At 34.6% G+C, this 22,101-nt stretch overlaps 1 protein-coding gene and 3 long non-coding RNA genes across 8 annotated transcripts; 1 reads left to right on the top strand and 3 right to left on the bottom strand.

Annotated features, from left to right (window-relative positions):
• Nucleotides 1–238: 238 nt before the first annotated feature.
• LOC116294098 (uncharacterized) lies at nucleotides 239–4,538 on the bottom strand. 3 transcript variants are annotated; one of them, XR_016119304.1, is made up of 5 exons: nucleotides 4,232–4,536; nucleotides 3,912–4,016; nucleotides 3,713–3,775; nucleotides 1,485–1,522; nucleotides 239–900 (listed from the first exon to the last, which is right to left on the bottom strand). It is a non-coding gene; the product is annotated as an uncharacterized LOC116294098 (long non-coding RNA). The 3 variants fall into 3 exon arrangements; XR_016119313.1 differs by lacking the exon at nucleotides 3,713–3,775 and having other exon boundaries at nucleotides 4,232–4,538; XR_016119307.1 differs by lacking the exon at nucleotides 1,485–1,522 and having other exon boundaries at nucleotides 4,232–4,537.
• A 387-nt stretch (nucleotides 4,539–4,925) lies between these two features.
• LOC116294096 (uncharacterized) lies at nucleotides 4,926–8,925 on the bottom strand. Of its 3 annotated transcripts, none has more exons than XR_016119369.1 (4): nucleotides 8,457–8,925; nucleotides 7,406–7,440; nucleotides 6,009–6,042; nucleotides 4,926–5,619 (listed from the first exon to the last, which is right to left on the bottom strand). It is a non-coding gene; the product is annotated as an uncharacterized LOC116294096 (long non-coding RNA). The 3 variants fall into 3 exon arrangements; XR_016119378.1 differs by lacking the exon at nucleotides 8,457–8,925 and adding an exon at nucleotides 7,931–8,257; XR_016119380.1 differs by lacking the exon at nucleotides 8,457–8,925 and adding an exon at nucleotides 7,526–7,897.
• Nucleotides 8,926–9,558: 633 nt separating this feature from the next.
• LOC148913279 (uncharacterized) lies at nucleotides 9,559–10,664 on the top strand. Its single transcript, XR_016119325.1, has 2 exons — nucleotides 9,559–9,818; nucleotides 9,931–10,664. It is a non-coding gene; the product is annotated as an uncharacterized LOC148913279 (long non-coding RNA).
• A 1,729-nt stretch (nucleotides 10,665–12,393) lies between these two features.
• On the bottom strand, nucleotides 12,394–21,929 carry LOC116294093 (dynein regulatory complex protein 9). The gene is made up of 14 exons (XM_031701623.2): nucleotides 21,815–21,929; nucleotides 21,578–21,707; nucleotides 21,330–21,395; nucleotides 20,392–20,506; nucleotides 20,210–20,276; nucleotides 18,856–18,984; nucleotides 18,053–18,134; nucleotides 17,374–17,469; nucleotides 17,052–17,117; nucleotides 16,423–16,497; nucleotides 14,980–15,063; nucleotides 14,553–14,600; nucleotides 14,010–14,111; nucleotides 12,394–13,403 (listed from the first exon to the last, which is right to left on the bottom strand). Exons 2-14 carry the CDS (start codon nucleotides 21,695–21,697, stop codon nucleotides 13,269–13,271), a joined length of 1,185 nt encoding a protein of 394 aa, XP_031557483.2. The 5' UTR covers nucleotides 21,698–21,707; nucleotides 21,815–21,929; the 3' UTR covers nucleotides 12,394–13,268.
• Between the last annotated feature and the right edge of the window lie 172 nt (nucleotides 21,930–22,101).

The raw sequence follows: 22,101 nt of genomic DNA, 5'->3' as shown, positions 1-22,101 counted from the left end.
TCCAAAACATAACCCTTTCTAAAATTAGGAACTCCATTATTTATCCAAGTATGCGCAAACGTGATACTGCATGTAATGTGGCTTATTTGTGTAGTGGCTTATTTGCATTAAATCTTGAAGGGAATTCTTGTCACGCATGATTCGCGGGAGGCGCGCGCGCACTTCTCGAAGTACGTTTTTATGCCCAGTAAATGCGTGTGTTGCTTAAAACCTCAAGAATTACGAGAATGGCATACACTTGGATTGTTTACAGCGTTTATTTCTACAATAGCTTTTACATTGTTGTTGAGATGTGCTAAACTATCTTTGGGTTGCATCATTAATTACGCCAGTGATATTGTTCAATAACTATTTGAAATTACATAAGTGTTTTGCTGGCGAGTGTCTTGGGTGCAAGTTGATTATAGCGACTCAATTAAAAGTATAGTTTAATAAATGAGCAGGAGTGTTTGAACGACTTCAAAAATGCATGAATAATTAATGAGCATTCATAGTCATTATTCGTGACATGCTCTTCTACTCGTTTGGTCCTTTATAAAGATTTCAAAATCTTTCTAGCAAAAGTAGCAAAAGTATAAACACAGCCGGATTTTAGTCTTGTAGAAGTGAGTCTCGTACCCCATTCATACCAAAACGTGTTTAGTTAAACTATGTTTTCATTAGGAAAAAAATTAAGAAACTAGAAACCTACAATATAATAAAACTTTCTAAAATATTATCAAAGCAAGACACAGGATAGTTTGCATGCATTATTTTACCAAACATTGTGCAGTGTTCGTAGATAGTTTTCCAAACCTATTGTATTGGGTTCAAGTTGATTATAGCGACTCGATTGAAATTAGAGCTAAATTATAAACACATATTTCATTTTTTTCAATGTTCCTTTAAATGATGAAAGACCTGAAAAATAGAAAAGAAAAATAGAAATCCAACAAAAGAAAATATTTGATAAAACATCAAAAATATTGTGAAAATTTAAATATCGCTTTAGGAAACTGAGTTGCTGCTGTGCGCACTTAAAGATTTCATACTCTACGTCATTATAAACACAATAAGAGCCTTTGCATGCTAATACCACAAGACTTTGGTTGATGATACATACGAAAACGATGACTAATAATATGTGGACATGGTTCCCGCGCATCTATTTTTAGGCTCAATATCGTAAGATATGCTGAGTTGCAAGTTGTCATGATAAAGAAGGTTCGAAGGATCTAGTAAGTTTTGGATAGTGCGGGCTTCTCTATTCCATAAATTTAATCCTGTATTAAAAGATCTTTTGGATTATTTTCAATCAAACGTTAAATAAATATGGTCATAAACAATTAGCAATCCTAAAATACATTTGCGCATTTTTTTTATATCAAAAGGAAAAATAATGAAAAATATATAACTGAAAAATAGTCAGCGCGCTTCATAATATGACCTAGTATTCTTCTAGACTCTATTGGAGTAAAGCGCAATTCAAATATTTTCCCTCCTACCTTCGTTATCTTCTACTGTCTTTATCAGCAATTTAGTTCTGAAAATAAAAATAAAAATAAACTTGGATGTAGTCAGAAAAATGTAATTATCAAAATAGTTATTACTAATTAAGAATATATTTATATATACTTTTGTAATGGCAATGTAAAGGATCGCTGCTAGGACTCCAATTACCCCTACTACCCCTACAGTCACGATGGTCCATTTACAACAGCGTCGGTAGACATTACGACCATCGTCTGGGTGTTTGTATTCTAGACACTGTACGTTTGTCATCTCAAAGCTTCACTTAGTTGTTGATGGAGTGTTGTAGTTGTGCGCGGTCGTACGCTCTGAATCGATGTCCTCTACCAACTACCAACTTTCTCATTTATAAGTAGTCTATATACTAAAGGGGGATTTGTATTTTCACGCATGCTTAACATGACGTCAAATTGTGCTTAGTTGCATCTAATAACATGAAGTAAAATGTGATGAGAAGGCATTTTCCCCTTCTGTTTTGCTTCTGGTGAAAAATGCGCACGATTAGAAACTTACGACATTATATTGAAGCGCGCTTATTCTTATCTATTTTTAGTTTTTTCATTTATATTCACAAATAGGTAAACGTTGAATCCGCAAAAAAAGTGTTCTTAAACCTTCTAAAGATTTGCGCAAAGGTACGACCATGACTCTCGTTTTAGAAAAAATACTGCATCTTATATGTTAGCAAAACATTCGAATGTTATTTTGATTTTTTATATCTTCAAAATTAATGCTGAAAACGAGCGCGCAGTAGCTTGAACGAAACGAATAAGAATCTATGTACATTATTTGGATTAATGAGGAAATAGAAAACGTGCGCGCGTACTGTGTACAGTTGATTAAGCACAATAGGAATGGTAGGTCACTAGAGAAAGCATTACGAGAAGCACGATTCGTAGCGCAGCCACCCACCAATCAGGAAGCCGAGATTTAATAACAGTTATTTCATTGTGCGTTGCGCGAGACGTAATTTGTTATTTTTAAAACATGAATTTGTCCGGGTATATTTTAAACGTAGGAGATAACGAAAATATATACACAAAAGAGAAAATTTTTTATTTGTGTTTGCAATAGGCATAAATTTGAGATTGGAGTTTTTTGTATCCTATTTTAGTATCTTAACATTATGTATTTTCAGAGAATTCTGTCATCTAAGGTTTCTCTGGACCATCAAGTAGTTATATGTTGATATTTCGTAGGCTTTCTCTTTGACTTATTTGTCGCTCTTAGCGTATAGTTCGGCCTTCCTTAAGCAATCTAGACAAATTAATTAAACTATTTTGATCGGTTGTATTTCGAAGAGTGAAGATTAAAGTAAAAGCTCTAACAGCCGGTCATCTTCGATGATGTACTCGAAGGATTGAAATGTTTAGGTGTATATCAGCACCCGTAGGCTGTCTAGTTAAGATTAAAAACACGATGAAGTGTTCTCAAGGAAAATACCTTCATGAAGAAAAATAACCAATACAACCTCCAAATACTCCTCCTCCTATTCCTCCTACGGCGATATACCCTCCGACAACCGCTCCAACGGGAACAGCACAAAATCCTATTCCAGCTCCCACGATTCCCGCTACTACTGCTCCTACGACAGCTCGTTTGCCAGGTTGCGGTGGTTTGGGATCTGGGTTTTGTCTGTTGTTTGGCATTTTGTCACTCTGATTTTAACACGAACCTTTGTGTCGCAGTATTATCGGGCGAATGATAAAAGTGCAACTAAGCATTTCGTAAAGCGCAAGTCGCTTCACGCTGAGCCTAATATATCTACGTCAACAATGATTTTTAAAAAATCCTATATTTGGATAGTTATCTTAGGGTTAGCCGAATTTTAATAGAAAAACTATAAAACTGACTGTACTCTGAACGAGATAACTTCAATAAGACATTATCTAGATTCACGTATTATCTAAGATTGTCCGTTACAGATTCTGGACCATAATTTTGGTTCATTTATTTTAGAACTTTACGCGAACCATTGGACCAATATTTTTATGTTGCGCAAACCTTAAGATGATATTCCAGATTTCTAATCTTAATCAAAAATACCGGCCACATTGTGGATTGTGCTAGAATAATTTAATTCCTGCAAAGAGCTAAACTTAACTATACAACATTTCTCTAGGTACTAGGCGCACAAGTAAATAACAAGATCAAACAAGTACAATTCATACTACGCTTCTATCTTGATATGAATATATTGTACCTTAACTTATTTGCACTTTTTTGGGATACTGCCAGTGATCGTCATCTTCAGCTTCGTAAGTCTCTGTAAAACGTTGTGAAATAAAACTGAATTTTGACCATAAGAAGTTTGACGCAAAAATATTTTTAAAGCAATACGTCGCTCACTGGATGGACAGTATAGGTGATACTGAAATACGTCAACTGTTCGTAACACTTACTTGAATACTTGTTCCGCTTGAATTTTGCAACTTTACAGTTTTCCGTCACAATCTTTACAGTATCGTTCCTAGTAGAGATGATCATTCCTCGCATAGCAGAGAATGCTGAAAGTTAGAAATATACTTTTAGTGTGAATTCACAGGAACTCGCTCTACCTTGACTTAGATCAGCCTAGAGGTTGTTTCAAGATTCAATAAAATTGGGTTTTAGGAATTGTGCTTCGACCGTGTATAGAGTGTTTATATCTTCCATCTATAGTACCCAATGTATACCGACGAGAATAACGAAGAAAGGTATAGTTCTTTTGAGTCTTACTTACTTCCATTTGAAGAGCGATGAATAATCGCAGTCACTTTATCGGTGGCTCGTTCTAAGACGTAAATTACTTCGTTATAGACCTTATCGTTTTCACCGTTTTCATAAGCCATTTTGTCGAGAGTTTAGGTTTTTTCTTCTTATCTGCTGTCGTTCTCGGTACGCGCTAACGTTAAAACTATCCGTGACGCACTGGCTTTATATGCATGAGAATATGAAGGGGATTTTTCTGCGGTATTTTATACATTGTGAGAGAAGCAAAGGCTTAAATATGCTGACTTGCACAAGTCTAGTTAGATGGCTGGTAGGGAGATTTAGTTATTTCCCTATTTAGATACACGTCGAAACGCATACGAAGCATGAAAATGATATTATTTTATTGCTTGAGGACGTTGTCAGTAGCGCGCAGCGATAGAAAAGCATAAAAATATAGCATAGAACTTTAAATATTTTCACTTGATATTATATAGCTCGTTAGTGTTTTATTTTTTCGAAAACATTATTCAGAATTTCAACACACAAAGCGAACAACGCAGTTGGACTTATTTTAAAATAATGCGCAACGTCAGTCACACTCTGCGTCACGTTGCTGTTGATTCAATAATCTGCGCGCGTGACGCGCGCGCGTTTCTAGAAATTGCGTGCAGCATCATTATTCATCAAATCCCATATCCGCTAAATACTGAGAGCAAACGAGATTTTTTCACAACGTAAATTTTATTTATCAATGAAGGCAGTCCTAAAAAATTTTTACAGTGATATTAATAACTTTTATCTTTTCTAAAGCTCAAAAGCTTGACAAATCATCTATAACAAAAACATTGAATTGATGGAAAGACCTACACTATATGAATATCTAGAAAACAAATTTAGTAAATAAATCTCAATCCCTACTCAGTTTTGAAATTGCAGTGCTAAAATATACTAAAATATACATCGAAAGAACTTAGCGTCATGTTTCATCTAATGAGAGATTCTTATATTGGTCTTCTGTGGTTTCGTTTCATTTCGCATCAGATTTTCCATCGGATTGTCATTTTCGGTTCGTCATTTTGCAGTTCTTTTAGATACATGGTTCTAGGTAATTCCAGGTAAATACATTGAATTAGTTTTTAAGACGTAATAACAATTCGTTGTTTGAAAAGATTCAGTTTGTAGGCTCTTCTTGTGGTGATGTAGGTCTTGATATCTCTCTTTCTTAAGGTCTCTCTCTTTCTTCCTTTCTCCTTCTTGCGCAAAGCTCCTTCGAAAAGATTCAGTATGAGGCTGGTCTTGTGGTGATGTTGATGTTGATATCTCTCTTTCTTAGGGTCTCTCTCTTTCTTCCTTTCTCCTTCTTGCGCAAAGCTCCTTCGGTGTACATCGTGCAATACTACTCGTGCAATACTAGTCCTATAACATAAAACAGAAGGATACTTTTTATTTAATATGGTAATGTAACAAAAAATTAATCTAGCGAGTTAAATGATTTGGAATGCGTTGGATAAAAAACTACACCACGAAAGACCAGTTGAAGTATAACGAGACCACCATGACGTTCTGATAGAACGTTCGTGTCGAAGTCGAGAAGCGAACTTAATATTAATTATTTTGATCGAGCGATCTTGAGCATTTAGTTCAGTGTAGCAGCATTTTTTTTCTGTTTCCTTCCCTTGATTCGTTTCAATAATTTTCCTTAAAGGTTTAACATCTTATTGTAAAAAGTGTTGTTCATGGTGTTATTCATGTGCCAAATGCTGTTCTTCGTTAACGCGTACTTGCTTTAATAGAAGTCAACTTACCATCAGTGCTCTCTTCATTGATAAAACATGTAACCTGAAATGAAAAGGAAGGAATGAGAAAAGAATACAAATAAACTATTGCTCCTCTTCAGTACTGCTTGTGCGCAGAAAGGTTCGATAACGTTTTTCTTTAACCCACCTTTACTTATCCTCTAAAAATATACACGAGGACTCCCACCGCAAGTCCCGCCACTATTCCTAAAGCTGCTAATACTTCTCCGTTACCATCATTTGGAGCATCATTCTCCTTGTTCTGACGGTTATCGCCTGGCATATTTGTTACTCAAATCGCTTCCCAAATTTCAAGTTCTGGTTAGCAAGTCTTCGGTGAATAGAAACTGCGCAATTGCAGTATACCGTTATAAAGTGAAATAATGAAAAGAAACGCGCATGCTCAGTCACATGATTATCGCTAACAATAACTTCAAGTCAATGATTGACTATGTTCGGTATTCGCAAGACACATATACATTAAAACGATGATTTATAGAGACTGTGAAATCCCTCGATATATTAAAGTCTCCCGCGACTGTTCCCCTTTCCCCAACCAACTCGAAGGCTTAACATTGATAATAATACAACGATAACGAACGCTGATATCGATTCACTTGTTTATCCTGAAAATGCTTTCCGAGTACTCGAAAGAACGGAAGCAAATGTCCGTTACTGCGGTTTTCGATATTCTGTGAACTCCAACATTTATACTGCTCGTTGTGCAGTTGTTTTTTCACTGCCGCAAGTCAAGAATATAAAAGGTACCGACTGATTACGATTTTTGATTGACAGCAGCAAAAAAAAAAAAAAAAAAAAATTCAGCGTGCAGCTCGCAACGACCGAGTTTGCAGAATATCGAAAACCGCAGTAACATGGCAACGAATGTTTCTCGTTTTGATTCCTCCTTACATTTCTAGCTCGCGATTATTTTTCATATTACGATTACGCAAGTCACTAGCAACTCAGTCGCATTCTACTCGATCTAGGAAGTAGTGAAACCAAATTTTATTCATCACATGTAAGCAGGTTGTTTCAGTGTTCTATAGCAATAGAAGATCCCAACTATTTCCCCTATTACTGCTGACAGTACTGCTATGACATAGATTATTGCTATATCTTTCTTTTCGTTCTTTGTCGATTGATCCGAGTCATCATTTTCAACTGAGTTATCCCTCACCGTTGTGTTCTTTGCTCGCTCCGTCCCTTACTCTAATAGTTGTGCACCCTTCATTCGAATTATAAGAACATATTTTGCTTCTTAACCATGTATTCAGCGCACACAGTAACTCATCGATCCATGGTTAGATTTCATAAAGTAGTGGCTTAGAATTTTTTATTCTTTTTTCACATGCTAACTAAACATTATTAAAGGTGAAATAAACACAGAAGTATCTCATACTAACCTTAACATAGTAGACTGACAACTATTGGCACTTCTCTGAAAAACAGCAAAAATATTAGAGGTAACATATCGATTCATTTGTGGGATAGAATGAAATTGTATAAATAGGAAATGCTGTAACCTTCATTTGTGTTTTTCATATACGTTGAATGGTTTCCAGAGCAAGATAAGAACGATAATAACGATAACGGTGAATACTAAACAACAACAATAATAGCATCTTTTCGATGGAGAACCGTACTCCGAAATTTGAAAGTTAGACATATTGGTTTCCCCTCAAATGTACGTTATGATTCAGCAATGTTCTACTTTCAGAGCGACAACATCACCTGTTCGGCATTGTACGAAGATTTTATATTAACATCCTGTTGAGGGAATTACTAAGTCGCTTAGTTAGTCATATAGTCATCCCTAAATTTATAGCTTCGTCAGCTACAGAATAGTTAAATACTAAATGTGGAAGGTATTATGGTTTTGATACTAATTGGGGGATGGTGGGGTGTAATATAAATAGAATATTACTTACACCTGAGTTGCGGATTTGAATGGGAATAAGCAAATGCATCAGGTTGGCCTATTTTTGTTTGACACCATAGTAGATTCCTACTACAATTGCAGCAATTACTCCCAAAATAAATAAAACTAACAAAATCCACAGAATGCAGTCGCAGAAAAACCGACAGCAGTTGTATCCATCATCAGGATGCACGAGTTCAATGCATTGGAAACTGTCATTCCCCATCCTTAATATTTTGTTGTGGTTTCAAGAATACGATCAGAGCAGCGCACAACAAGGTTTTGACTTGATATGAAGTCCTACCACCTTTATAATATGCTACTGCAAAATATCCCCTAACATTTTATTATTTACCAGAAAAAATATCAGAATATGCTGGTTAAGCATCTTACGTACCCACGTATTACTAAATCATCAGTATGTGAGGAATGACGTGGGATCTTTTGGTGGTTTCCCTCTCATTCTTTACTTGCCATTCACGAGAAAAAATAAACGTGAAATAGCTTGCAATAAAATCCAATATACTATTAAATACCTCTTGCCTGCTATACGTTTCTATTCGGTGCGCACAAATGTGGAAGGTCCAAACAGTCACCAGAAGGATTCTTATAACGAATATATACTAAATTTCATCTAGCGGCAGTCTTAACTAATGATTGGTTTAGATCTCCGTATTCTTTACTTCTTGATTTCCTTTGACTCCTTTTTCTCGTCTTAGCCATTATCTTTTTCCTTTCTCGCCTTAGCCATATTCTTTTTCCTCGCTTGATTTGGATCGGTGTTGGTGGCGTGATGTTTTGATTCGTTTCGTGACACACGCGCGGAGAGGTCTTTGATTGACAGCCAGATTCAGGATTCAGTTTCTAGGGTGTGGCAATAAATATCGATCTAGCACAGGCTACAGACATCGTCAGAACTTGAAAACAGAGAAATAAATGTGTTGGAGATGCTTCCACATCTTGCCGAGAACGGTTTTAGGTTTCTTTCCCAAACGACGCGAATCTTACGATGAACGCTGGCCTTACGATGAAGGCGCATATTCTCCTATCATACCCGGCATATATTTTTTTTGACAATGTCAATCACGTTCTTCTCATCTGAAAGGAATGCGCTTAAACGCACTTTATTCATTTGCAAGCAAGCACATTTTTAACAGTAGGAAGCCTGTTACCCCCTAGATTTTTCCAATGTCAATGAATGTCAACCATCATCTTTATTCATAGACACCATTAGTTGCGATTCCCTTAGTAATAAATCTTAGAAGGACGAGGAGAATAGAAGGATAATAGAGAGTTGGATTTTTGACAATGGGGATGACTCTTAAGCACTAGATTCTAGTTTTATTTCATGAAGAATAGGCAACTTTCATTTCCTTATGAGTCAGCTGCTTCAAACGTGCTTGCTTAGCGCGTCCTTTGTGTTTGTTCGAGTATGATTAAAATTATAAATAGCTGACATTGGCTTGTAGTTGTTATTGATTAGACCCAACCAGCCCTCACATGTTCTGAATCTTAACCAATGAGAGACAAACCTGTGTAATCCAGAAGATTCTTTGGCCTAATAAGGGAAATTTCCCTTCTCTCGCCCAAAGCGTTGACGCGCAAACTTCATTAGAAATTCTGCATACGAGCAGTTTCAAGTCTTGAATGACTCATCATCAAAAACAAGCTTTCAGTTTTTAAACCACCAAGGTATTTCCCCTGTTTGTGTGCTATAAATCAGTGAAGCTTGGCTCAGAAAAGTTATTTATCACTTACTTCGCTAACGAACACGATGGAAGAACTCAAGAAGCTGCCTTCTAGTGAATTTTGTAATGCTGCTGCTTTTGCTTGGGCTTGCCAGCTGACAGGACCGAAACCATATCAAAATCCCGAGCACGATCCACCTTGTTATGAAGGTACGTCTGTTCTCTCTTGATATTTCGTATTTTTTCATATCTAATTATTATTGTCGATTTCTATCGCTTCTTTAATCGACGCTGAACTAAATTTTTTATTATTTCTTTTCAGATGATGAAGACGACATGACAGAGAGTCCAAAGAGTGCAGTAGAAGATAGTTCGACTGAGCAGAGTGAAGAAATAAGAGCAACTACTTCGAGTAAAGAATAATGAAACTCTATCCTTGATCGACAAAGTTACAGACAGGTTTTCTGTTTTAGACTCTTGTCTTTAGCTTGAAACACTGTATCCTTGATCGGCTCAGCCGTGTCGATCAAGGATAGTGTTTCGTAATGAAAACCGAAACACTGTTCTTGGTGGTCACGGCTTCGTCGAATAAGCAAAGCAAAGATGCCTGCCTTGAGGACAGAAAGCTTCAAGCTCAAGAAATAAGAGATTACTTCAAGAAGTGAGACATTTATAAACATTTATTTTGAACTAACGCTTTCTGTCTGTCTGATATACTTATTTTTATGCATGATCACCTCTCGTGATTAAGGTCGATAATATCTCAACGCTTTAGGTGTGAATCGATTCAGAAAATAGACTTTGTACAAAAAATGTAAAGTTAATGGTATGAATAATTTTCGCTTGAAAAAACCCTGATTGATTTGTTTATAAAATGTATTTAGCAGGATGTAATGTTATCGAGAAGATAACCTTATTCACAAAATTAAAGTATGATTATGCATTCAATAGTGTAACGCAAATCGGTAGTCTAATTATTCAATACTTTATGCATAGATTTATCGTTGTAATGTTTTATAAGATATAAATTGAAAATAAACGTACGTTGCAATCAAATCTTCAAAGAAATATTTCTTTTGGTTCTTGACGTGGTTGAGTTCTTACAGTATTTATAGTGCTTTCAGAAGGAAAAAAAAAAGCACCTATTATAATTTATATTTATTTTCATCTACGAATTTCATATAAGAAAAATCTTAAGAATAGGGGGATTTTTACCTTTATTTTTGCCTTAGAATACTGCACCTTTAAAAGATGCTTAAGGTGCACAATATTGAATAAAATGGGAGGCCATGCACGGTCTTACTCATTTCGGTACTTTCCCAATACATAGTGCGTTGTCAGCAATTCTTTAACGCCCTCACATTCGAACGAGATCTATACACGTTTACCAACAAAACTATAAAATTCACACTTAGAAATCCCATTTTAGCGGCTCAAAACCCGTATATATCTTAACGAAGAGTTTAGAAAGTGCTCTGTTATAATGAGTTGCAGTTTCACGTCAAAATAACGAATCTATGGGAGCTCGAAAATGGGTTATTTTCGCTCTTTTCAGAACGTAGTTTCAATCAGGCGTAACTTTTTGTTGTCGAGAAGGGTCCTGGAACCTAACTAGTATATAAAATGGCGGCGAAGGAGTTTAAATTCGATGTTCACAAGAAAAAGGTATTGCTCTCAGCATTGTCCCCCCGATTGCTCACATTCCTACCTTATCACTCTCTTCTTTCTATCGATATCATTATAGTGTAGTTTGAAACGAATTTCATTTTTAAATCCTACATAAAATGGTCAAAGGAAGTTCATGACTCATGGATGGGACTCTAAGCTCAGGCAGCGTTAAATATTTTCGTAATAACATTGTAGGACTAGCTCATTCTCGTTTTCAACCCACACCATTATCACCAACTATGTGCTTCTGCACTCAACTTCCTTTCCTTCACAACTCTTTTGAGTCAGGACATATTTCTAGTGGCTATTAAAAGATTCAATTTTTTGGCCTTCAATTTAATACATTAAACTAGATTCCAAGGCACGTTTACCAAATAAGGAATGTGCACTGTTTGCAAAAATAAATAGCTTATATAGCAAACAAAGTCTATGTTTTACAATCAAAGTACAGTTTACTTAGTGACCAAAGTTTAACTTATGACCATTTGACATTAGAATTTTTGAAATTCGAACTTTAAATAAATTGCTTTCTTCTATATTTCTTTTTTGGTCTTGCACGTTTCCCGCCTCTCCTGTGATTTAGGAATATTTTACTTTAGTATTTTTACACAAGTGAATATAATAAATCCAGCAGGCTCATTGTTCACAATTTACGAGCACACGCTTGCTCATTTGCTGATTTGTGCTGCTTGAAGAGATAAATAAAATTTGAAAAATTAAACAAAAAAATTCACTCCATTATTTATTAAATCCTCTTGTGTTAAAAACAGTCAAACAATTATTCACCTCAGGGTCAGTGAATATTGGGGAATACTTAACTTGCTGCTCAAAGAATTGCATTTTGGTAAATATTCCCCGATATTCACTTCGCCTTTGGCTAAAATTATTGTTAAATAATCTTATAATATCTAAATTCCCTATCATCATAATAAGTTCAATTTATTATGAATGACTGCCAGGCTTGTCCTCCATTTCTTTAAAAAAGCATTTTCATGGTTTATTTTTGCAATGTTGGTATTCAATTTATTAACATTACAAAAACCATCATGGTACTACCCCTGAGGACTTGTCATCGAATGTTAATGTGATTAAGAAATGCACGGGCAAGTTCAAATGCTTTGTTTATGAAATGCTTTTTATTCAATCAAAAAAGCCATCACTTAATGTTCAGTCTGATTACCTCAAGGCCAAGCTCTTTCTAAAATGCAAATTTTCTTTAATTTATAAATAGTCATGATTTAGATCCATTAAACACACTTGATGAGGTCAGCATGACCTCGAAACGTTTTGAATCACTGTCTATATCGTTTCTCATATTTAATAATGTTGGTATTGTAATGTATATTTTTAAATTTTATTTGTAGTAAATTATACTTCAACCATCAAGTAATATGAAAATGTTAATTTTGAAGCTTTCTTAAGCCCCATCTACACTGGTGATTTTTGCTGTGATTTTTGTGGCAATTTTAGGAAATATAAAATCTTTGGTCTCATCCTTCAAAAGAGACATTTGTGTAGGAAAATCTTGGTATGCTGAATTAAACTTTACGAAAAAAATGCAGCAAAAATTGCCGCAAAAATCGCTAGTGTAAATGGGGCTTTATCATCAGGATAGCCATTAAAAAGGCATTATGCAGAGTATGGTCTGGTGTGAACAGGGTATTAGATTTATTTGAATTTCATATTCAAAGCCTTCATTCACAAATGAAATCAATGTTTTTTGTTTGGAAGAAAATCCCAGCCTGACATCAGACTTTTCTAATAATTGTCAAGATTATTACGAATCTATTGTCCAAAATTGTATTTTCTGTTTTAAAAAACTTGGCCTTTATCATTCTGAAATTATTTACCTCTAAGTAAAAGCAAAAATTCCAAAATTAACACAATCACACAGGAAGAAATCCTTTCAAAGTTTTTTTCTTCGCACTTTTTCAATTATAATCATGATTATTATAAATAATATACACAAAAAATGAGAATAGAAAAAAAGAGCTATTTCTTTTTCCCTTTTTTTCCTTTCTTCCCTTTCTTCCCAGACTTCTTTCCTTTCTTTCCCTTTTTCTTTTTCTTTTTGCTATATGGTCCTAACTGTCGCCTGACCATAACTCCTCGCCACCACGACTGAATCTACAATGAATAACAAAATGAAAAATATTTATTATGGTACACAATCTTGAAAGGGTTTTGTATATTAATCGTCTCTTGAAGGTTTTTAGGCTTTTTTCTGTTCAAATAGTTCATGGTAATCTAAATCCCTTAGTTATTTCTGTTATGTCTCATAATTCAAGCTCAAAATTTAGTTAGAATATAACATGTTTTCCACTATACGTACTGCAAGGAAATTATGATATACAGCATATTTCAGATAAAAATTTGGATATCATTTGGATATGCTAGACACAATCATTTTCTAGTTTGCAAGGTTGCATCTGACTTGATATCAATTAAAAAAACCTCAGCAACAAAAAAATATTTCTTCATTGCTTCATGCTGATAAAGACAACAGGCCCAACAGGTTCATGGGCAAAGACTATATGACTGTCAATCAAATAGATCCTTCCTGTGTACTCCGCTTGTTCCCACATACTAATAATATAGTTGATTGATGGTAGTATATTGGGATAAAGTCACCTGTTGTATCCTTTTATATTGATTAGTGGATAGCAACTAAAACAATGATCCATTCAATAGTGTCTTTACCAGAATCAGTAAAAGTGCTCCAGTCAATCTTACCTTGATGGTAGCTTTGAGTTCTTCTGCTTCTTGTTCAGCTTGTCGTCTGGCCTTTTCTTTCTCTACACGATCTTCTATGACAACTTTTTCATATTCCGAGTACTACAATAAGATAATCCTTAGTTAAGGTTTGGTTAAATTAAGTTAACCTTCAGTTGGTGTAAGGACCTCAAATTTATAATTTTTTCATTCTTATCACTTCACATCATCAATAGACCCGCCTTGCAACACATCAGAATTTAGCTAAATTTGAAGGATAATCTAACAATAATTTTCCCAATTCTCATGAGATTGTAATTCTTTTACTTCCAAATTGAGCTGCATTGATATCACTTGCACCAAGTTTTACAGCTTCTTCATATTAACTTCTACTTGAGAAAATCGTAAATATTTTTAGTTCAGGTCCATTTAAACAGTATAGTAAGGGTCTTGCACCAATCCCATTAGGTATTTGAAATGAAAACATTTTCTTTAAAGAAGTACAGGAAATAAGGAGGAAGTCATATACAGTAAATTATAATGTATAGCGATGCTGTTTCTTACTTTCTGCGTGAGTTCCTGTAGCCTTGCAAGATCATTAGCTTTTGAGGCCTGCAGGAATAAAATATTTAATAATAATTAGGAAGAAATGTATTGGGTTAATATTAATAATCCAATATTAAAATAAAACATTTGTTATTGTGGCAAGCAGCACTTTTTCTAAAAACTATGTCTGTATTCATGCATTCTAATTCTTCGATGAACATTTTATTTTTTGATATTTTTGCTTTACAATGACCTCATAATATTTTGAGCTTGATGTAGTTGCTTTTATTCTCATACACCCTTTCATAAATTAACATGCATTTTTGGATTCCATCAAGCATGTATATAACCTGTGAGCAGATGTCCTTTGGGGTAGAAGAGAACCACTGCTCGCAGGGTATCGTGTATATTATTATAAATACTGTATGTATAGATCTTTTAATACCTTTAGAACATCAAGTTCATGTTGTTTCTGCTCCACATCATGGTCATACTTTTCCATCCAGTACTCCACTTTTTCTTCAAGAAGCTAAAAGTAAAATTAAAATAAATTAAAAAAATTAATGGTCTCATCTTTTCGTTGCAGGTAAATGAACTCGTACTGGAACGGTAGGTCTTCAGGTTATGGAAGATATGCAAGCCACTAAAGGAAGGGTTTGATTGCTGTGAAATTAACACAGTGTACCAAGAGAAAGTGATGGCGCATGAAGCCATTTATAGCACTCTTGATTTTGATGTGCCTTCATTATGTCAGGCATGCGGTGGTTTAAAAAAGGTTTCTTGTTAGCCTCCTTTGTCAATACATGCACTACTAACATGGCTGCCATTTTTTTCATTTCGATTCTCTTGAAAATAGCTGTATACTTATCAGGCATCAGTTATGACTCAATTCACCTTTTCGGCGCTAGCTTGGATTGTGTTACGATCACCAAAAAGTTCGGACATCGTTCTCGGATTTCCATAAAATTCACTGACTAACTAAACATTAACCAAGTAAATAGTTCATTTTTAAAAAGTCAGTACATTTGTACAGAAATTCGAGAACAATGTCCGAACATTTTGGTGACCGTAACACAATCTGAAACAATTTATACACCGTGATGGCTAGCGTTGAAAAGGTGAATTGTTTTAAAAAAACTGTCCTTTTTTCACGAGTGTAGCACTTAATAGCCAATGGCTTACAAAACCTGTGGCCCTCATTCCATGATCAAATTGGAATTCATTTAGGAGATTGAATATTGATTTTAAGCCATTAACATGCATGTTTCTCTGCACTTCTGTGACATAAGCATTCTGGAAACTGCAGAGCTCAATATAAGCAAGCTTATTAGCTTAGAAACACAGGGCTCAGTTAATTGAGTGTTACTGTTGCTATTTAATCTGTAATAAATTATACGTTCGGTGTGTGTAATGAAATAAAGTGAATAAGAGAAAAATATCAAATGCTCTTGGCGGGAATTAATCTTTAGTCCTTTGAAATGGATATGGTAGCCAGCGTGACCCACCCTAAGCACACATTAAAACAACCTAATTGTACACATTATATATGTATATCTTAAATTATTTCATTTGTGAATTAAATAAATAGAGGATATTACATGGGCACGCGGAGATATGAAATTTATCTTTGAGTGTTGAAATTTTCAACACGAGAAGATAAATTGCGTATCTCCGCCGCCCATGTAATATTCTGTTTATTATATAATTATCAATGAAGTATGTTTTGGCTTTTTCAGGCAATTCTTTCCGTGTATTTTTGAATAGCCATCGCAATGGTGTTATTTTCACAAGTGAAAATAACATGTTATTTTCACGTGTGAAAATATCAATTTTTCGAAATAGAGAAAAATAGATATTTCATTGGTAATTATATAATAAATAAAAATACCTGATGGTGCTGTTTGAGGTATGCTTCAATCTCTGCATTCACACATGATTCTTCATCAATCTTGTATTTTAATGTCTGTTACACAAAAAACAGTTGCTCAAATTTTTGACTTTTAAAAATTACTTAAACTTCAATATATATATAAAATTTGAAATAACATTTGATGATACTCATGTCATCCTAAATATTACCCATACCTTATAATTTTTATAATTTTTTATGTAATCATTGAATAAAAGCATTCCCTTCCTTTCAAAATTGAATATTTTCTGGTGTTACATTTCAATTATTATTATTCCATTATTTTCACTCAGTAGAGACCACACAATAAACAAAAAAGAAAAGTATGAAAAAGTACTAAGATATAATTTGCACTAAATAGTACAATTTAGTGCAAGTCGTAAAGTACTGTTCCACAAAAGATATTGTACTTGGACTTTACTATTCAACCAATTGAAACAGGATTTTGTACATTTTAGTACTATTCAGTTAGTTATTTAACAACAACTCTACTATTCAACCAATTGAAACAGGATTTTGTATCATTTTACTTATTTCATGAACATGCATTTTCCAGCTTTACTGTTTACACTTTCAATTTTTCACTGTTCTTTTAAAGTCACACCTACCTCTAGCTCTTCTTTCAGGCTGTTTTCACTCTGTTGGCACTTTTTCATTGTACATGAAACACGAACCTGATAAAATCATCAAAATGAATGAGAAAGACTAAGTAATGTGCTGTAGTATATCGGACAGCTTTATCCTCTTATTTGTATCTTTACAACACTTTCATTATTTCCCCCCATTTCAGACAACTTGTCATGCACCTTGATTCTTAGTTACATATTCAATATTCAAGCAGTAAACAAAGAAATTACACTCAAGAGATAGCATGAACTGAAATGAGAAAACGATGTGCTCAAGATAAAAGTTCTCTCATTAAGCCATTACCTCTGCATCTTTCTTGATGTACTTTCCTTCCATACTTGTTTTGGCTTTCATTTCTTGAAGCTGATCTTTGAGGTGTGCAATCATTTCATTCCGTTGCTGATGATGAAAAATATAACATCAAAATTAAAGACCCATTGCCACTTACCTTGATGCACCGCGGTCACAGATGAATGTCGTGGTCCATGAAATTCAAAGATTCATATATTGAATAATAACTTCATATTAAATCCTTTTCCGACATAGCACTAAGGCACAATAATGATTCTTTTACATTCTTTTAAGAGTTTATTCAAAAGGTTAGAATTGTTTTTTTCAGTGGTGACACGATTCAAAATGTAAACAAACTGTGATGCATCATGGTAAGTGGCAATGGGTCTTTAACATAATTGATTTAGTAAGCAAAGTAATTGAGTAAGTAAGCAGTTGTTAACTCACTGTATACACCAAATCAAAATATGGCGACCTATGTAAATAATTTTTCAACTGACTAGATAGCCTTGTGTTTATTTGAAAACACAAAAGAGTTTTCATGTGTATGAGAGGCTAGTTGGTCCAGAACAATAACTATTTAAATTAGTTGCCATATTTCGATTCAGAGTATGTATTCAATATTCTATGAATTCAATTATCCTTTATGCATACAGATTATTTATCACCAAAACTTTTATCTCTTGCCAACCTGTATTTCACTTTCTTTTTCTTTCTTTACTTCTATTAATTGTTTTTGCAAGCTCTTTACAAGTTTTCGACTTTCTTCCTCTCTAAAAATGTCAAAGCAAAAAGTGTCAGACTCTAAGACTGGCCTGAGGATTATGAATAGAGTGTGTGCCATATATATTTGTGAAAGAATTACTAGAGCCATGTAGCACAAATAGATGTAGCTGTGAAATAGCTAAAAATTCACTCGGGCATGAACCAAACAAAAACAGTTAAAGGTATTTTTGTTCGCAATGTTTTGCATTTTCAGGAATCCAGGGGTAAAAATCTGTCGTTTGTTTCTCAATCCCAGAATGTTTTCCCGCAAGCCAGAAAATTGACAGAATTTTAAACCTGGGTTCTGGAGGGTGTGTTTCTGATAATCCTTTATTTTGTTCAACATCATGATTTTGTTTCACAGATGTATAGGGTGCACTATATGTTTGACTTGAAAATAAAATGAATATTTCATAGGATGGGTTTTATGTAGCACTGCTCTCGGTTTACATTATGGGTTTATATATTTTATTTAACAAATAGACAGTTTTTTATGTGTCTGTCCTCTTATTGACAATAAATTTTGTCATCACATTGTCAAAGTAGTATGCAGATCCCTATTTGTTTTTACAATAACAAAAACGATTAAGACTTCTCATTTTTAGTGATCAAAACAACAAATGGAAAAAGTGTGCACTCGTTGACGTCAGCTTTGTCTGTCGTCTTATTGATGATAAAAAACAACCAATCAGCGCACGAGAAATTTGTAAGTCATTGTAAAATACTTACTTGAGTATTGTTTGCTGCAATGCAGCTTTCTTCTCTTTTTCTGTACTGACAGCATCAATAAGAGAATCAAAGGTATTACTTGATATGACTTCAGCCAATGTTGCCTCAATAACATCTTGCAGAAACTTTCTATGAAAATAAAATAAAGATCTCAGTAAGTTTGTCTTAGTACTTCTAAAGTTTGGGTTTTTTGAAACCATGATTTTATTAGAACTACAGTATTTTGTGTGTGAAAAGTTTACTAGTAACAAGCAATCATGAGTGAGTGTGTTGCTTTAGTCTAGCTGAGTGATTTTACTTGACCCATGAAAAACGTTGTAGTGACTAACAGTCGAAGTAAAACAAAAGAAAAATAATGGAATAAGTGTATACTACTATGTATGTCATACTAACAAACTTACAATTTTCTTGATGGACCAAGTAAAATGTTGTGAATACAATAAGTGCACTCGTAGAATAATGTGTATTATTGATGGATGTGCGCAGGAGTAAAAGACTGTGTGCATGTGTCAATATTTATGAACATGTTTATTGATGTGTGCATTGGTAGAATAACGTGTGATTAACATAAACCATTCATGTATTATTGATGGATGTGCGCAGGAGTGAAAGACTGTGTGTGAGTGTCAATATTTATGAACATGTTTATTGATGTGTGCATTGGTAGAATAACGTGTGTTTGTATAAACCATTCATGTATTATTGATGGATGTGCGCAGGAGTAAAAGACTGTGTGTGAGTGTCAATATTTATGAACATGTTTATTGATGTGTGCATTGGTAGAATAACGTATGTTTGTATAAACCATTCATGTATTGATGGATGTGCGCAGAAGTGAAAGACTGTGTGTATGTGTCAATATTTATAAACATGTATATTGATGTGTGCACTGGTATAAAAGTGTGTGCATGTACATTTTGTATAGCTGAGCAAATACAATAAAATTGATGAAATCGATTTAATATGGTTTAAATGAAATTTAGGCAAAGTTAGACTCGATCTGAGTAGCAGTGAATAGTCTATGAAAGCCGCTGTTTCCATTTGTTGTCTGCCCCCTTGCAACCTATATGCGTTAAATGCGTCATTCTGATGATCATGCTAGCATTATCTTTGGTCATCAGAAGGGCCAAGCTATTTGATTGGTAGTCACCGAGATATCAATCAACGCTATTGATTGCTATGGGTCAACTTGATCACAAACTATGTGATCACGCTAGCTCAACCTTAAATTCGGCCAACAATCATATTCATCAATATATTCGCTATGGCTAGCCTCCGGCAACCACATGCTAAACACTATAATTTTTTGCTAATTCGTTTTAGTATGGGACATTTTTGAAAATATTATTCATACCTGTCTTCCTGGATCTTTGCCAGGTTGTCGCTTGTCAAGGGATTCTGCTTAAAACTCCTGTTAAGTGCTGTAAACAATCCAAATCATTTCCAGTAAATATCCATTCCTTTTCATGCCTTAGGGAATTGATATTCTGCCAGCAATCTTATATCCTTACTAATAATTCTACACGACAAGTTTACCTTGGGCACCATCCCTAAGTGAGCGTGCCGCTGAGGACACACGAGCATCAGATTCCAGTAACTTGGATTGGTTATTGTAGTGCTGTGTTTTAATATCCTCTCTATGACTCAGCATCTATAAAACAAATCATGGTTTATTTATTGAATGTATCACTGGCAAAATTAGTCTTAGCTCTGCCATACCTCATTTGTGGCTCAACATTTATGGTCAAGATGACCTGTATTACAACTGCTATTTTTATAAACATACGACCTCTGTGTCTGCAAGCTGCACTCTGAAATTTGTTTTTTAGCTGCTGTCAATCAAAACTAACCAGTCGGTACTTATCATATTTTTGACTGGCAGCAGCGAAAAATTCCTACAGGCAAATCATCGCAACTACGGAGTTCATACATTTAGGAAAATAGGAGCAACAATATACAGGTTCAAATTCTGGCTGGCCATTGTCTAATTATTACCTGCCTGTTTGCATTACTACATAACCACCCCATACACAAATCGTGTCATGTAGTTTGCAATAGACTACTGTCAATCATTCATGTTGACGCCATTTATACACGTTTGGATCAGTGAGTTGGCTTTTCTATCAAACTTTCTCAGTCAGATATCACAAAGGAAAGTTCCTGAAAGCGATTGCAATGAGTTTGAGTACATCCAAGTAGAATGAAGTGTTTGATTGACATGCATAGTAATGCAAATGGCTGTAACTGTTCTAGTTTTGCAAATAACAAACATTAATTTGGCCATCATTCCACAAAATTGAAGCTTTGACATGCTGGTATTTCTTCAAGAAAAACACATTTGCTTTAATAAGTGATGGCAGCCTGTCTAGGGGCTATAATGAGGATCACAGTGATTGTTTTCACCCATGAGTTTTACTGTCATCTAAAGATACTCCCTGTTTATCCATGAAAGGAAAAAAAGTTTAAAGACTTACAGCTTCATAACGCTGTTCTAAATCCTTCTGCCCCTGTAGGATCTCTCCAAGTTCATCATCTATTATCTATCAAAAAACAACAAAATTTTAAATATCAATTTCTAAATAAATAGAGAATATATGCCATAAAATATGAGTACACATACTGCGCCATAAGATGTACTGTATATATAAAAGATTGGATTATAAAATATCAATATATGTAAAGCTTAATCAAGGTTTATATTGTAGCGAAAAAGTGAGCTTACCTGACTTGCATCTGCTCGTCCTTCAAGAGATGTTGGCATTATATGCCCCAGAATAGCAATTTGATCAGCACAGTCTTCAAGGACTGCTGTTATATGGATTGCATCGAGGTTGGACAACATTGTTATTTTCCTACCAAAAGAAAGTTAGGATATCAAGTTGAGTTGTTCATTTGTTCTTGACGTCCAAACCAGATGCGATCTCTGAAATTTTATTTTTAAAAAAGATCTGTCTCTAACCTTGATTCTTAGGAGGCTTGTAGCTTCGTGTCTGTTAAAATCGCTGTAAAATCCTGGGATTTTTAGTCCATTTTGACGAGCATTTGTCCACCATGTTACGTTGTCATGGACGTCTGTTTACGTTGATATGGGCCACAAGTCTTTGCGAGCTACACCTCCACAGGGAGCCCAACATTCGAGCTCAAAAAAATGAAGTTAAATATTTACTACGGAATGTAAAAAAATCAAACGTACAGTCATTACAAAAAACAATTTTCTATGAAGAATGGAGGATTTTTTTCTATTTC

The sequence above is a fragment of the Actinia tenebrosa genome, unplaced genomic scaffold (genome assembly GCF_029948245.1).
Source record: "Actinia tenebrosa isolate PJP-AT-01 unplaced genomic scaffold, QUT_ActTen_1.0 PGA_scaffold0__85_contigs__length_37466705, whole genome shotgun sequence".
Classification (NCBI taxonomy): Eukaryota; Metazoa; Cnidaria; class Anthozoa; order Actiniaria; family Actiniidae; genus Actinia; species Actinia tenebrosa.
This window is presented reverse-complemented; position numbering and strand designations above follow the sequence as displayed.